This window comes from Gobio gobio, assembly GCF_949357685.1.
Source record: "Gobio gobio genome assembly, chromosome: 13".
In the NCBI taxonomy this organism is placed as follows: Eukaryota; Metazoa; Chordata; class Actinopteri; order Cypriniformes; family Gobionidae; genus Gobio; species Gobio gobio.
Genome location: NC_137106.1, coordinates 47,431,003 through 47,448,663, shown reverse-complemented (window position 1 = coordinate 47,448,663; position 17,661 = coordinate 47,431,003). Strand labels below are relative to the sequence as shown.

At 39.9% G+C, this 17,661-nt stretch overlaps 1 protein-coding gene across 1 annotated transcript in view; it reads left to right on the top strand.

Moving 5' to 3' along the window:
* Positions 1-1,925: 1,925 nt before the first annotated feature.
* Positions 1,926-17,661, top strand: part of myt1lb (myelin transcription factor 1-like, b) — a gene marked incomplete at its 5' end in the record, with an annotated part of 107,543 nt that continues 91,807 nt past the window's right edge. The window contains 2 exon segments of the mRNA XM_079832784.1: positions 1,926-2,492; positions 14,007-14,445. Coding sequence (XP_079688910.1) covers positions 1,926-2,492; positions 14,007-14,445 — 1,006 coding nt within the window.

The following is a 17,661-nucleotide window of genomic DNA, read 5'->3' as shown; positions in this document are numbered from 1 at the left end:
TTTATTATCTTACTTTCAGATTATAAAATTTGGGGGGACAATTTGACCATTTCTAATTTTGGGAGGTTCTTTTCCCCATCAATGTCTAATGCTACATTTACATCAATCCGGATACAAATGTTTTCAAATAGCTCAGATTTCACAGTCCGCACTACACTGCAAATTTATCCACTTTGGAGAGTTTTCGTTGGGTACAAACATCAGCTCAGTGCAAACGTAGAGAAAAAGGCAAAATGTAGACAAACATATGTGTTTTTAAATATATCTGTATTAATGTAGATGTAGCCTACGGTGGTTACGGCCCTGATGCAAAGTTGGTTTAGAGCAGGGGTGTCCAAACTTTTTTAAAAGGGGGCCAGATTCCCTTTTCTCTCTCTCTCTCTCTCTCTCTCTCTCTCTCTCTCTCTCTCTCTCTCTCTCTCTCTCTCTCTCTCTCTCTCTCTCTCTCTCTCCATACATGAAATGTTTTGTTTCTTAGAAACATGACAGATTTGACAAAAGCTTGAACTGACAGTAGAGTAGCTTGAGACAGGACACAGATGTAAATGGATAGATATTTAACAATATCTGTAAAACTTTCATCAACCAAAAAGTTTGAATGGGTGAAATTTAAATATTATTACTGAGTTAGAACTCTATTCTTATTTAAATTTAACAAGTGCTCTATTTAGATCACCACAGGTAAAACCACACTACAAAAACTACTTCTTACTATTTCTGTCTTTTTTCCAGTCCAAATATCTAAAAATTCTTAAATCAAGATGCTTTTACTAAGGAAAATTACATGTTTTTCTTTATTCCTGGGGGGGGGGGGGGGGATCTAAATGAATTGAGTTTTTGCTTGAAACAAACTAAATTATCTGCCAATGGATTAGAAAAATAATCTTCTTTCTGTTTGGGACAGAAACAAGATTCCAAACAGAAACATTATTTTTCTTACCTCATTGGTAGATATATTTGCTTGTTTTAACCAAAAACTCGCATCGATGTCATTTTATTTTCCAGAAAATAAGAAAAAATATCTAATGTCATTTAACTTATCTAGTAAATGCATCTTGATTTAAGAATTTTTAGATATATTTATACTAGAAACAAGACAAAAATACTAAATGACAGCATTTTTTTGCAGTGCACACATGGCAAAAAGTAAAAAAAAAATTATATATATTTCTATATCTAGAAGGGCTTTATGGTATTTAGTCTATATATACAAATGCACAAAAATGCAAGTTTATGACAAAAATAGTCTGCAATTTGGCCTTTATTACTCATTTAATACATGTCTACAATATTAACCTACATTTCTGACAAATTACCACGGTTACAGGTAGTGTTACCACAGTGTAAATCCATGATAAATGTTGGTGAATTGTTGTTTGTAAAATATTTTAACTGAATCAGCTCAGTGTTTCTCCTGATTGCAGGTTAGTGTGTTGATTAAGTCAGCGCAGTTTAACTGGATTTAAATTAAATCAAATCATAGAGAGATTCGCAGCTCGTACCGGAGACCTCTGCGCCGAACTCGAACACTTCTCACGGGCTGTTTAGTGGACGTGTGATCGAGACACTCAGCAGGTAAACACATTTTGTTCAGAGTCAGAGCTCGAGAGTTGTGCAGAGCACAAGTAGCGCTGATTCGTTCCGCTTTTGACGCTGTTTCCCTGGCCTAAAATCTAGTACTGCCACCTTGCGTTGACATCGTGAAACTGCACGATTTGTAAATTATCCGTGGTGGGCACATATAATTTATTTTAATAGACAAGCCTACGGGCCGTTTGAAATTCATCCCCGGGCCGCACTTTGGACACCCCTGGTTCAGAATCAAACATGAACAATTTTGAATAAAGCAATTGAACCAGTTTTATATGTCTAAACTGCTACAGTAGTAATAAAATATTTGCTTGTCTTTCACAGAGAGTGACCATATGAATTGCAGTCCCAGCAGACCAAGCCCCTCCATGGAGAAGGACAACAACAACAACGACGAATATGAGAACTATGATGAACTGGTGGCCAAATCTCTGCTTAACCTGGGCAAGATCGCAGAGGATGCCGCTTACCGGGCCATGACCGAGTCCGAGATGAACAGCAACTCCTCAAACAGCGCAGAAGAGGAGGACGAAGAGGAAGAAGATGAAGAGGACTATGAAGATGAGGAAGACGAGGAGGGCTCAAGGAAAGGCGAGCTGAGTCTAGATGTGAACAGTGATGTGGTGAGGGAGACCGTGGACTCTCTAAAGCTCCTGGCGCAGGGTCACGGAGTCACGCTCTCAGAAAACCTCCACGAGAAGCCGTGCCAGGACGACGGGGGCGAGAACACGGACTGCATCAACGGCAACTGCGGCAAACCCACCGGTAATGGTCAGATGGGGGAGAAGAGTGACGAGGAAGTTTGTCTGAGCAGTTTGGAGTGTCTTCGCAACCAGTGCTTTGACTTGGCGCGCAAGCTAAGCGAGACCAAGCCAGCCGAGCGGCTCAACAATAACCAGCAGGTATGGATGTGCATTTACAAATGTTTCCTAACCTATGATAGCCAACGCACGCTAACCAACCGTTAACTGACAAGATTAGATTAAAAATTCATTGAATTGATCATTAATTCAGGATTTAGAATGGAAGATTCAATATAATGGAAGATTCCAATACCCCCCAATTTCCAATAAGCGTCTTTACATATGCGCACATAGCACCATAAACAACAAAACATTCAGAATTGCTACATCACCACGCACCTACGGCTCTGCTGCGAATGGAGAAAAACAAAAGGAGTAGAATAAATAGGCCTACACAAAATATATTTCACTTAAAGGTCCTGTTCTTCGTGATCCCATTTTTCAAACTTTAGTTAGTGTGTAATGTTGCTGTTAGAGCATAAATAATACCTGTAAAATTATAAAGCTCAAAGTTCAATGCCAAGCGAGATATTTTATTAAACAGAAGTTCCCTTTCAAAGCCTACAGCGAACGGCCGGTTTGGACTACATCCCTGTACATCCTGCTTTAATTACGTCAGTAGAACAGTTTGTTGACTAACCTCCGCCCACAAGAATACGCAAAAAAGGGGGCGTGGTCTTGTTGCTCCCTCGTGGAGAAGAGGAAGTGTTGCGTTTGTAGAGTGTGTTTGTCGCCATGTGGTCGAGACGCTGTTATTTTCATCCCGGGTCTGATTCCGGCTCAAATTGATACGGTAATATAGACATATTTACAATAACATTGAGCACATGCATCTCCCCATTATGGTAAGAGGCGGGACCTTTCCGGGCAACGTGCGCTAAGCTGCTGTCGAATCACAACACGGGAACCGCTGGCACAATCAGAACTCGTTACGTATTTCTGAAGGAGGGACTTCATAGAACAGGGAAATCATCAGGCCGTTTTTAGGACAGTGAAAACAGCGGTATACAGATAAGTAAATTGTGTGAAAAATACTGTGTTTTTTTACACATGAAACATGAACACATGTTATATTGCACACTGTAAACACAATCAAAGCTTCAAAAACACTGGAAAAACGGGACCTTTAATTTACTAACATTAACAAAACGAAATCACATTTTGAATGAAATATTGCATACATTGTTTTTGACTGAAATGATTGTATTGAAATATTTTATATTCTACCAAAACACTGTGCTAGATGATGAGTTTTAATTGGGGTGGGTCCTTTGTTTTCAAGTTGAAATTGTTTAGAAATGTGTTTTTGGTAAGTGAGTGGGATATTTATCTGGTTTTACACTGTGTTTGATTGGACTTTGGGCCGGTTTTGTTACTCAAACCATGCAATCTGCTAAATTATCGTTCTCTGTGTGTGTATGGAATAAGAGGCTGTTCACACAGAACACTTCAGTCAGGACCACTTCGTCAAGTATATTGTTTATTACAATAATAGCATACAGTTAGTGTTGGCGGTCTGGTTCTGTCCTGGGCAAAAACTCCCCACGGCTGTTTTTTTTGTTTTTTGATCAATATAGGATACAATATAGGCATATTTGTGAATAAAAGTATTAATTTCTTTCAGAAAACAAAACAGCAACAAAAAAACTAAACTCTTACTCAGCCCAAACTTTTGAATGGTAGTGTATAATGTTACAATAGATTTCTATATAAGATAAATGCTGTTGTTTTGAACTTTCTATTCATTAAATAATCCTGAAAAAATGTACACAACTGATTTCAACATTAATAATAATTAGAAATGTTTCTTGAGCGGCAAATCAGCATATTACAATGATTTCTGAAGGATCATGTGAAACTGAAGACCAGAATAAATTGCATTTTAAATTGCATTGCCGTACATGTATCTTTATTTAGCATTGAAAGGTTGCCAACCTATTTCATATTTCAACATGTTTCCATTGGTTTCACACATTTTATTCTGGCAATAGTTAAACTAGTAGCCCACAATTTGACGTTTTTGCATCAGTAACGCTACGCTAAGTGAAAAGAAAAGTTTTACCTCAAAAATTCTCATGTTAAAATCATGTTCTTCTTCCGAGGTAGCCTAAATCCACGGTAAACTCAGCGTGTCTTCCAAACTCGACGAAAAGCAGAAGAATCCAGACGAGTCTTTGTTTTGAGGTGATGGGGGTGTTTACAGGTTCGCGTTCCTTCCTCATGGATGATTTGCATGTGAATTGATTTGCGTGCGAGCAAGCACGTTTCCCGGGTTCAGAGGGTTAAGGTGGAGTTGGGGCTGGAGGAGGGAGTTTTGATAGAAGATAGAAGAGTGGCTGAAGAATGGTGTCGAAACTGGATTGGTACACATCAGGAACCGCTGGCTATCAGCTGATGCGAGCTTGACTGACGTGGCTTGCCTGAACTGACGCGATGCTTGATATTTTTCCATTCCACTGTATTTCAGTTTCATTCACCGGCAGCACCGTTGACAGAGCACACTATGTTTTGTTTATGTTCGGAAGAATTTGCAGAGTGTGCTATTGTTGGTTCCCCTTCATTGTTACAGTGTGCTGGCTTTTTGAAGTGCTTCAATTATTATAAGTGCCTTTTGTTTGGAAATGTCTCCTAAAGCGATAGCCTGACATGGTCATCCTCAATTCTAGTCAGAATTTGAGTCTGATTCTGCTCCATTGGGCTGTGATTATGGGGCATGTTTCAACCGAACCAGGAAAGACCTCAATTGGATAGACCTACAACCAATCAGAGCAACGGAGCGACGCATAACGTTAGTTGTCAACAGAACTCAACTGCCCTGTGTTGCTATGTCTGCGGGTTTTTCCATGTCTGCGGGTTTTTCCATGTCCGCGGGTTGAAGCAACCACAATTATTTGATATACAGACTCAGGAATGCGAATTTTAGCAGGCTGCCCTGCCAAAATAACACATATTTTACCCGAGCTATTTTTCCGAAGAACCCCCTCGGAAAGCTATTGGGCTTGTTTTTGGCTAGTTTTGAGTAGCAATTGGGCGGGTTTTGTTGTAAAAACTTGGCAACCCTGTCTGCCCGCACGCTGGAATAAGTAACGTTAGAAGAAAAAGATGAGTGTAAACGATCTTTGCCGGTGTTGTAAAAAAAGAATTTAAGGATACACAGAGTACTTACCAACACGATCATCATTTCTGAGAGAAATAGTAAAGGTGAATGTATATATGAACAAGTTCTCCGTTTAGGATTAGAACAAACTCAACCCAAGCGCCTTTGATGACGTGGATGATTACGTTACGTTCATCTGTTCATCATCGTCTAAAGCCCGCCCTGACAATTTCATTGGTCCGAACAGTTTCTGTTCGGGCATACTTACTTCTCTAATCAAGTCTCTGGATCAAGTCCAGACCGAACTGCCCGAGTTAAAATGTTGTGGGTGGGGCTACGTTTGGCTGGCATCCAGGCTACTAAAGCGAGCTACTTTAATACAAAATACAGCATTAAACTTTTATAGTTTTTTTTTTTATTTGTCCTTGATTGTGTTTTTCCTTGGAATATCTGGCAACTTGGTCTTTTTAGACCAATGGCAAGGTTCCTCAAATCCAGCCCTGAAGTGCCACTGTCCTGTAGAGTTTAGCTCAAACCCTGATCACCTACCTGTTATTTTCTAGTACCTCTGAAGTACCTCTAGTACCTTGATTAGTTTGTTCAGGTGTGTTTGACTAGGTTTGGAACTAAACCTCTAAGAGCTTAAGGGCCAGATTTACTAACCGCTCCAGCGCAAATCCTCTTTTGGCATTAAAAAACTACTGTGAGGATTTACTGTAGACACGCAGTGAAACATTAGCGCTGAAAAGGCATTGACAGGGTTATTTTTGTGGCTGAACTTATTGCATATGCATTTGTAGGAGTTTCCCTTTCAGACGCAGTATTTATGGGAGGAGAGTATTTAAATGAATCATGCAAAGTGATTTACTAAGGTTTGTGCTCGTCAGTTTACTAGTGTTTGAGCCATTATTCAACACTCAAAAAAAGCACATCTTAAACCAGACATGAACGGGTCATTATGGAAATGATCCAGCTGCTTCTGTGTTCATTAATTTGCATGTCGTCAGTAGATCACGCACAGAACTGTCCGCTCCCATCTGCACTTTTATGGGATTGTGCTCTCACTGTAATTTGCCCTGTTTAGTAAATCTGGCTCTATGAGTGTGACTGTGGAAAGAGTCAGATCTGTGTCAAAGGGTGCTCCTCAAACAGAAGGCTATCCTTGTGAGGCTGTGTCCTTCCTAAGAGTGTGAACCTACACTGGTCTCACGGTTCGGTTCGATTACGATTATCATGCCATCGATTCGGTTCAATTCGATATCACGATGCTTCACAATGCATTGACGATACACTGCATCCTCATGTATACAATGTTGTCAGTCAGTTATATGAACTGAACCTTTAATTTTACCTGCTCAAAGAAAACACGCTTCTTGAATGTATCAAACAAAACTCAAGTCTGGGCACAGAAGACACAATATACTAAAAGCCACTTCAGGAGGTGTTCTGGGCCGCATTACAGTCAAAACTAAAGTATAAATGCAGTTGTTGAAACATTTTACTCCTCCCAACAATGCTAAAAAAATAAACGTGTGAGAGTGTTATGGGCTATATGACATGTTATGGCCAGATATGACAGCGCAGACGAGCAGCTCCGTATCTCTTCATCAAGTCAGCGCACAAACTACCGCAAATAAACCAGGTGCTCAACATACAGTCATATTCATTAAAAGTAAAGAAACTGAATGATCTTACCAGCGCTGTTGCCGCGCTCTCTCCTATTGCGGTCTTTGACTGTGAAATTAGCTGATGATTAATAAAATGCAAATCATATCTGTTGTTTTCGGTGGCGTTAACTCCATTAAATCTGCATAAAGGGCCTCATTCATGAAACCCGAGCAGAACGAATTTGTGTTTAAATCATTCGTAAGGCCGGTCTGACGTAAATGTTCGGATTCACGAAAATGTTCGTATTTTCAAAATGTTAGTTGGTACGAAAGAAATGTAACCCTGCTCCCTACCACGTGTAAATGGTGCGTAAAACATTTGAACTGTGTTCCAATTTAGGCAAACAGATGAAATATGTACCATAATAATATTTAAAGAGTTTATTTATTTTTTTTTACTAGGTAATAGGCAGCGCTCTTCACTGTCACTTTTTACCCTGTCGTTCAATCACAGTGGAGGAGGGGCGGGACAAAAACTACACCGACCAATCATCTCACTTGTAATGGAGAAGTTAATATTGCTTCTTACTGCATTCTCTATATGCTAGTAACACATTACTGCCATGGGTATTCTATATTTTAGCAACCAAAGTATCTCAGCTGGAAAAACGCTGCCCTTGCAAAATGCTTTCAAGCGCCACCAGCTGGCCGTTTTCAGAAGAGCACCAGGCATTTTTTAGCTGGCTAAAAATGTTTTGGTGGACACACGATAATTGAATACTTAATGCTAGGCATATGGACAATTAGTCTCTTTAGCATTTATGCAAAATACTGGAGCCAAACCTGAGAAAGAAGTCCAGAAGATTCCACAGCGTTCCTGGACACGTCATTTGCAGTTGCAACTCATGGGCGGGGATTATGCTAATTATGAATGAGCCTGCACGCGCTTGTGGTATACTAAGTGTTTGTGAATCTGGAGGAGAGTTTTCGTAAAGGTCCATTTTACGCGCAAATTACTCTGAATTTGCTCATATATTTACGAAAGTTTCATGAATGAGGCCCATAGTGCGGAAATTGGAGATCGGATTTATATCCGTTTTGCAGAGATCCATTTATGTGACCAAATGTAAATGAAATCGTTTTGATAAATCAGATAGATATCTGATCTGTAAAAACACAAATGAAGTGACCAGGGGCCTCATTTATAAAACTTTGCGTAGGATTTGCGTCAGAAGTGGCGTACGGATGAAACATAGGACATGCGTACGCAAAGAAATATTTGGATTTATAAAACCGTGCGCACGCACATCCTACGCAGTTTTCCCTTAATAAATCACAATCAATTCTAAATGTAGCGCAGCTTTTGCGGCTTCATGTCACGCCCATAGTTGCCCATAAATAGTCCGTGAAACGCCCACAAGTTAATATTTATCAATTGCGAAATCATGGCAAATACAGAGAGGAAATCAAAAAAACGTAACTTCACTCAATGTGAAGTAGAAATTATCGTTGGCGAGGTGGAAAAGAGGAGAAAAATATTTTTTGGAGGGCACAGTGTGGGCATTAGCCTACTAATGCCAAAAAGGCACTTGAGTGGCAAAAGGTTGCAGACGCCGTAAATGCTGTAGCATCACAACCTCGGACTGTGGCCGGAAAAAAAAAGAAATGATCGGACATCAAAGTCGAGGCAAAAAAACGTCTAGCGCTCCATCGCCAGAGTGTGTTTGCCACGGTTGGGGGAAAGGGACACCGGAGCTGAGCCCTCTTGATGAGAGACTGCCGGCAATTATTGGGGAATCCCTATTAATCCCTATCCCCATTATCTACGTGGAAATGGGAAATAGTTCAGTGCAAATGTAATTTCTTGCAGCTTTCTGAATGGTTGAGACATACGTCATATGTTATTTTATCAAAAATAAAACAAACTAAAGGCATTTGCATGAATACCATGATTCCGTAGCTGATGAAGAAATTTTTACTATGAAAACAACTTTCCCCAGTGGACAATTAATACATTTATCTATCTATATATCTCCCTAATTATCTATCTATCTATCTATCTGTCTATCTAATTGCATCTGCTCCGCCAGACGGACACATTGACGAGAATATCAGTTTTGTACATTATTTCGTTCTGTTTACCATATTATTTATGAGGATGAATTGCATAACATGCAATATTGTTGCAGAACATATTTCACTTTTTTTTTTTTTTTTGCATTTCTGTTGTAATTTTCGTTTGATTTTGTTTGTTTTACACTGCAGATCGATCAAACGGGTGTTTGTGTAGGCTGTTAATTGTAATACTTGCTTTGTGAAGTCTTCAAGTTATTTATGAGAGGCAGTATTGCCATTTCTTTTACACAACGGTCTGCAGTTTCACACACTTTCACGTGTTTCTTCCATCTGCCGACGGTGTCGCCATTTCTCATTTCACCCGTTTTTGTGCGTACGCCTGGGTCAGAGCTTGCGTGAAGGACCGCACATTTTCCCGTCAAGTTTGCTTTTTATAAATACCAATTATTGCGTAGAGAGTGGCGTACGCCTTCTTTTGTGCGTACGCAACGTTTATAAATGAGGCCCCAGGTGTAAACTGACCCTTTACGAACTCTAACGTTGATATAATTGTATCAATTTTTGGCTGAGCTGGGTCCACCTTGGCATTGACAGGTGTTAACAGCTCACGATGAAAACGGCTGACGTGTTTTCTCAAGTTAGTGGTATTATTACCCCATGCTCATTTTAATTTGTGCGTGACATGATTTACACACAGCGTGTGTCTTCTCCAGGTCTTTTCGACAGCCCTAGTCCTTCCTAGCCCAGTCCTTCAGAGGCTTGTAGACTAGAGTTCTTCTCAGCATTAAATGCTAGAATGAGATGGCCTAGTAAGTGCGCAGGTCACACATGTTCCCACCTCTATAGTCACAGCATGAAAATAGTAATAGTACATTGTATTAAGGGGGACATATTATGCCACTTTTTACAGTATGTAATATGAGTCTCTGGTGTCCCCAGAATGTGCCTGTGAAGTTTCAGCTTTAAATACCCCACGGATAATTTATTATACCAGGGTTCCTCAGATCTGGTCCTGGAGGGCCACTGCCCTGCAGAGTTTTGCTCCAACCCTGATCAAACACACTGAGCAAGCTAATCGAGGTCTTCGGGATCACTAGAAAATCTGCCGGAGAGTGACCCTCCAGGACCGAGTTTGAGGACCACGATATTATACCATGTCCAAATTGCCCCTATTTGGGTGTTAACAAAAACACACAGTTTGTGTGTGTCACCCTTTAAATGCAAATTAGATGCTGCTCCCATTTCCAGAAGAGGGTGAAGCCTTTACAGCTCGTGCTTCGGATACAACAACAAAACTGGACAATCTCACGCAGCCAAAATGTCAGAAATTGTCAGTAAGCGTGTTCAGCGTTATACGTTCAAACCGGACTCAAGACACTGTTGGAGAGACTCAGGAAGAATTTCCAATGTTTCTGAAGGGTTAGTTGATTAGTTAGTTTTCGTGGAGTTAACTTTATTCAACTTATCGATTAGCATGTTCCATCATGATCTTTTATCAATTGTTGTACTGGTGCTCGTGTGGGAACTGTAGCAGGAGAATGTTGGTATTGACACTTTCAGAAATAACTTTTGTGCAAAACCAGCGTTGAACTGACCCTCATTTGTGAAGCAGTCCGCCGTAAAATGATTTGTACAAATATATAAGACTTTACCTGATTTCTTCGGCACATTTCCTTCATAAATTAAATGAATCCACGGTTTTCTCAGAGTCTATGGAGACTCTTATGTTCATTGATACATCCAAAAACTGAATATTTATAATATTTATGTAGTATGTATCAATAGGAGCTATAGCGAGGATATAAACATGGCGGACTATGTGCAGCTCACTCAGTCTATGCTATAGGGCAGATCGTCTTGTACTCTGGAACCGCTCGTTTGGAGAGACTGTTTATGATATATGGGGATTATATAAGTGGGTGTATTTTTTTACCATTATAGGCGGTTTGTTTACACACACTGTGGACACACATCAGTGTTCTTGTAAAAGTGAATTTTGCATAATAGGTCCCCTTTAAAAATCCTTATATTAACTGGCTTTCTATTAAAGCAATACAATAAATGACAACCATTGGCTTACAGGAAGTTTTGTCTTAATTGATTTATTTACACCAAAACGGTAGAATGTTTGCCTTCATCTATAAAACATTATTTTTGTATTTTATTTTATAATGAACTCAGACAAGCTCAGCGCCGACTTGTTTTCCGTCAGTTCTCTTTCGTGAATTGGAATGCGTACAAAGGACTGTGGGTGATTGAAGGACACGTAGGATACACTTGATGCATCCTTCAAAATGAGCTGAATTTAGGAGGAAAAACAAAGACTGCCTTCAGAGGATCCTTGAAATTGAGGAGATGTGTGGCTCTTGATGAGGACGTGCAGCTTAGAAATGCAGGTTTACGATGCCTTCTGTTTGAGAAGCACCCCATATGTGCAAATGAGTTAAGATTCATAGCTCTTTCCCTGTGATTTTCTTACACGGCACATTCAGAAGAGCAACACGCTCCTGAGTCACGTTCAAATACAATCATATCTGCGTTATCCTCGGCTTTTATTTTGCAGAAGCGCTTTACTCTCACTGCAGGGTGAACAAGCATCATAGCAGCCGCTGAGAGAACGCACAGAGTAACGTCACAACATCATCAACACACTCAGATATGTCTAATATGATCAACAGAGCTGTGTTACCTCATACCATAGACTGTCAAAAAATATGGACGACGCGACTTCATTGACTTCCGCTTACCATAGTTGAAGCTTTCGTAGGCCGCACACGGCGCTGACATCTTGGGACCGAGTCTGCGCAGTAGCGATCTCGGGACCGGAGTTGCGAAGTAGAGAACAGGAAGTAGAGGCGCGATTATCAAAAGCCCACCCACACTCACACAAATGCAGAACAATTCATTATGATGGTGTGAAATAAACAGTTATGGAAATGTAGAAATGAAAGATAAAGCTCCAATCTCCTCCCAAAAATCCAGAAAAAGTATGTTAGTGCCTCAGTGACAACTTCTCTCAGAGAAACCGTCAATCTCAGCTGTCAATCATGACGTCACACCCCCCGTTTTTATAGTATCAAAATAACTCACCAAAACTAAACTTATTTAAAAAACAAACACTTGAAATGAAATCATCATGATAAAAACTGCCTAGAATGACAGAAACCATCTTTTGGAAACAATTATTTAAAGTGTAATTGAATTGTTTAGTTTGTCTCGTTTGTCTCTTGAAGCTTCAGTTTCTGAGAGGAGCACTACAGGCTTGCCTCATACTCATGACTGGAAAAGCGGAAGTGGCGCCGGCGACTGTGTCATAATAAAAGTCCTGCTGCTCGCGAGGCGTGTGTTGCGTTCATCTTATTAACAATCGCTCCAGCGGTTCCTCAGCTCCACAACACTCGGTCCTGCTCTGCTTCAGACTACAGTAACGTTAATAATCACATCCATCAACATGATTTCTGCCCGAGTCCTGTCCCGATTCTTTTCCACCGGCTGTGAGGTGAAGACCACATGACCCAAGAGTCTGCGCTCAAACGTGGCATCATCAAACTACGCGCTATCAGAAATGTCCTACTTCCCTCTTCTGAAGTCGTGATTACGAGCTCATCGAATTAAAATTTTGACTAGAGAGGATTGTTATGGTCATGTCTAATTTTTTACCTAGGAAACTAGTATTTATATTAATTCTGAGCATGTAAAGGCAGCATTAGCTATGTCATCATGTTACACATTTGCATAATGCCCGCCTACTGGCTGCTTTGACCCACACTCAAAGAATAGTTGTGTAAAGGCCAGTTCACACTGCATCAACAGACAGCGACCAATGGCGACAGTCACTAATTTACAGTGTGTCATTTTGCTATTTTGGCTAATATGGGCATGAAGTCGGCATGAAACAGACATTGCGATGTATTGTAACATACATGGTGGTGGTGCATTGCTGCCACATACATATAATTTTTTTCCACTCAATTATGTTATAATAACGAGTTGTACAAATAATTTAGTAAAATAACTTACGCTGTAGCCTGTATCAATGGCAGTACACACATAGCACGGGACTGTTATGGATTATTGTTATAATGGGAAAGGCATATCATTTTTAATGACAAAATATGTCATTAATATGAGCAAATATATAGTTTTACGAAAAAACATTGTTTAAACATCAAAGCATCTCGTTTTACGGCATAATTGAGCAGAAAAAAATAATTTGTATGTGGCAGAAATGCGCCACTGTATATATCTGAGTGAAACAGCTTTTGGAACAAAAACTAATGTAGGGCTTGATTGTGTCTGTGGGGAATTGATTAGATGGTTATGGTTTGCTATTGGTGGATCTCATGTGAGTGACAGGTTGCCTCGCCCTCGTCATCAGAGAAGAGAAGAGCTGCAAGAGGGAGGGGAAGTTATTCTGATTCAAGATTACAAGGCACATGGATTTAAAAAGATAATGTTATGTACACATTTATAATAAATATAGCAATATTCCATGAAAAAAAAAAGGAATTTTCCATTTTGATTTCATTGTGACAACATAAAAATGTCATTTTTAATCCTTGCTGAAAAATCCAGCATAAACCAGCATTAATTCCATGTTGGTCCATGCTGGTTTATGCTGGTCTAATGTTGGACTAGCTGGTGGACCAGCTGTTCTCAAGCAAAACTGAGCTGGTGTAGCTGGTCCACCAAACCAGCATTCCGTGCTGCTCCCAGCATGCAAAACATACCTGATGCTGGTGACCACCAGTGCTGGATTTTTCAGCAGGGGTATTAATCAGTCCAAATTGTTTCTGTTGGTTAACGGTTTAATCATATGCATCCCCCCAGCAGGCTCATCAGCTTTATCAAGAGGTCCAACAGCAGCAGCAGCATCATCAGAGTCCCGAGGAGTGCCGTGTCCTCGAGCGGAACTACTCCGACATGGTCAACCTGATGAAGCTCGAGGAGCAGCTCAGCCCACGCTCCAAGACTTTCGCCAGCTGTGCCGCAGAGCACAAGTGCTTCCAGGACTGCGATGAAGACACCACCTCTGTCACGTCTGACCGCTCGGACGACGTTTTCGATATGACCAAGGGCAACCTGTCACTGCTGGAGAAGGCCATAGCGCTGGAAACGGAGCGGACTAAAGCTTTGCGGGAAAAAATGGCGTCGGAAGCCGTCAGGAGAGATAGACTGCATTTGCACGAGGGTGGATTGAGGCACAGCTGTGCCGAGGAGCGGAAGGCACGTCTCCACCACGATGGCCTAAAGAAGCCTTACTACCTTAAAGGTAAACTCATATTACAAAACTAATTTGTCTTAAGAGTTAAGTCCCCAATATACTCATGGCAAAGTATCGTTCTTTGCTTAGGAGTAAAAGGAAGTTTAAAATACATGAGCAGTGGCTTACTGGGTGTGGCTTTTAGATGCATATGTACATATGTGTGCTGTGCGCTTGCCTCTCAAAAACAAAATAAACAACACGAAAATGAGAAAATACAGTTAAGAAAGCATCCGATCATGGCGAAGTGGATATGTTTGCACCAGCTCTGCAGTTTGGTCACGTTACGTTCATTTAAATCACTTTAAAGCAGCAGCTTTACAGTATTAAGCATGAAAAAACAGCGTCAGCCGCTTTCAATTCGAGATACAACTTCAACTTCTACTATAAAGCAGCTCTGCAGTGTGTTCATGTTTTTATTCTTGCTTGACTTTGACTGAACTGAAGCAATTAACTGGTGAAGATTTCCACATCAAAGAAGGCGGAGCTTCAGAGCCGCCACACCCACCTTTTACATCATCACCATGAACCAATGGTTGTTCAAAGGCGTTTATCAAAAACTTTTGCAAGCTGTTTAGAATTTCTACAATGAATTTCATTTTGGCCTGATTTTGTTCAAAATGAAATCACACAAGTTCTTTCTTTGACCTTGGTTAAAGTGTATCGGGGGCTTTAGAGCAGGGGTTCTCAACCAGGATGGCGGGGCCCTCAAAAAAATTCCAAGGGGGCCTCAAGATTACTTAATATAATAATGATTTAAAATAATACAAAACAAGCAAAAATCAAGTCTTCAAATATTGTTTTGGACAATGGGGGGCCCTTGAAGTCAAGATGGTTGAGATCCGCTGCTTTAGAGGAAAGCCCACTTTCATTGTTCTGCTTCATTGAAGTACACAAAATATGTTGAAAAGGTAGAGCCTCTGCTTTGGGTCAATCAAGTCAGTGAAATGTCAAACTAATGAATGCAAATAATACCCTCTCCAATTATATTCAGACTGGCGGATATTTATTTATGCCGTTCATGCAATACACAATTTTAACCCTGATTTTCCACTCACCGACAATTAATGGAGCTCATCGACAAAAGCCAGAAATCACAGGCAAGTTGTTTACATGAGTGACGATCGCTACACTGAAAAAATATTTGGTGTAGGATTTACTTTGAAACTATTTTCACTCAGAAATTGCTAGTAAATATATATATATATATATATATATATATATATATATATATATATATATATATATATATATATATATATATATATATATATATATATATATATATATATATATATATATATATATATATTTTTTTTTTTTTTTTTTTTTTACAAAGAAATAACATTGAATTAAACATTACATTTTTAAATAGAAAGTCTGAAAACATGATTTTTTCTTGTGAAACTGATTCCAATCATTTTTGTTTTATTTACAATAAATAATGTGTGAGTTTTCAAAGATGCGATCTGTGAGAAGTGTCGCCGCCCAAGAGATATTTACCAGGTTAAAGGCCAGATTTACTAACAGCTTGCCACTGTCAGGATTTACTAAAGACACGCAGTGAAACATTAGCGCTGAAAAGGCGTGGACAGGGTTATTTTTGTGGCTGATCTTATTGCATATTCATTTGTAGGAGTTTCCCTTTCAAACGCAGTATTTATGGGAGGAGATTATTTAAATGAATCATGCGAGGTGATTTACTGAGGTTTGTGCTCGTCAGTTTACTGGTGTTTGAGACATTATTTACCGCCCAAAGAGCACATCTTAAACCAGATGCTAATTTGCGCTGCTCTTGGTAGATTGTGTTGGTAACTATGGAAATGATCCAGCTGTGTCTGTGTTCTTTAAAGGCTTACTTCAGCGATTTAGCATTAAGCTTTGTATCAGTAGAAACCTGGTAGTATATGCGAATGATCGTGCTTCCCCCCTCATATCCCCCTGAGACGAGAGATATGTCTGAGATATTTTGGGATATTTTCTGGCTTTTCTCTATGTATTTTATGTCTGGAAAAAAGCCTCAGATGACGCAAATATCGTCATTTAGCATCATCGGAGGCTTTTTTGGCCAGAGGCTAGAGACTACAGCCAGTAGTAGAGCTAGTTCTGCATGTTTTCATGTTTTCCCATAGGGGTGGGATCTCACTCACAGAATGTAAATTAGCACGGCCGCTCGGACATTTATAACAGAGCAAAGTGAGTGTTCTCAATGAATTCCTATGAAAGTTAAGCTTCCATAGGCATGAACTGAAAACGCGCCAGACTGGACACGCACCGTGAATGACTGTGAGGCCGTGAATGAATGACAATGCAGCCATGAATGAATACTGGGCGGCCGTGCTCATTTTAGTGTCGGTTTAGAATTATCACCAATTTGGGGGCGGGTTGCTTGAATTGTGGGTTCATGAAAACACAACAACAAAACGATACAATGACAAACTCACTTAAATAGGAGCTTTTACATTTCGCTTTGAAACCAAATCTTCCGCGATCATCTGATCTCCTCACTCTCTGATGAATGAGATCTGACTCCTGCTGTGTTTGTGCTGTGACTCTCGTTCGACTCGTGCTGTATTGAGCAGACACGTTCAGTTTTTAATTTTAGTGTCTGTTCTCTAACTGAACTAAATGATTTTATTACTATACAAATGAACATGACGGTGGGGCGGTGCCGCAGTTGGCAAGAGATGTAACTGGTAGGCGTGGCTTGGGAGTGGCCTCGTAGGCAGTGAAGCAAGTGCATTCTGGGAGTTGTTGTCTTTCATCCACATAAGCCAAAAATAAATGTTCTGGCTTTTCTCAGTCTAGAAGGCACCAACTTCTCAAATAATTTCACATTTCTACTAAATAAATGATCCAGTTTAAATACAAATTCATCTTTCCAGTGGTGAAGTACCCCTTTAATTTGCATGTCGTCTAACAGTAGCCTATGCTAGTGCACATGCTACCAATTTCCACTTACATTTTCCTTCTTTTTCCCACTTGTTTTCTAGCACTCTCTACTGCACAGTCCAAAAAACACCCCAAATGATAAGAAAGACTAGGAATAATAGCATGCAATTATAACATTACTGTGTAAGGGGAAATAAATGTATTAGAATGAAACCTGAGAGTTAAAATATTTAGAAAATTAGCCTTCGTCGCCTTCAAGAATGTATGTAATTACAGTTATTTTCTTCTACTCAGCCTCATTTAGTTCCAAAATCTATGGCTTTCTTTATTCCA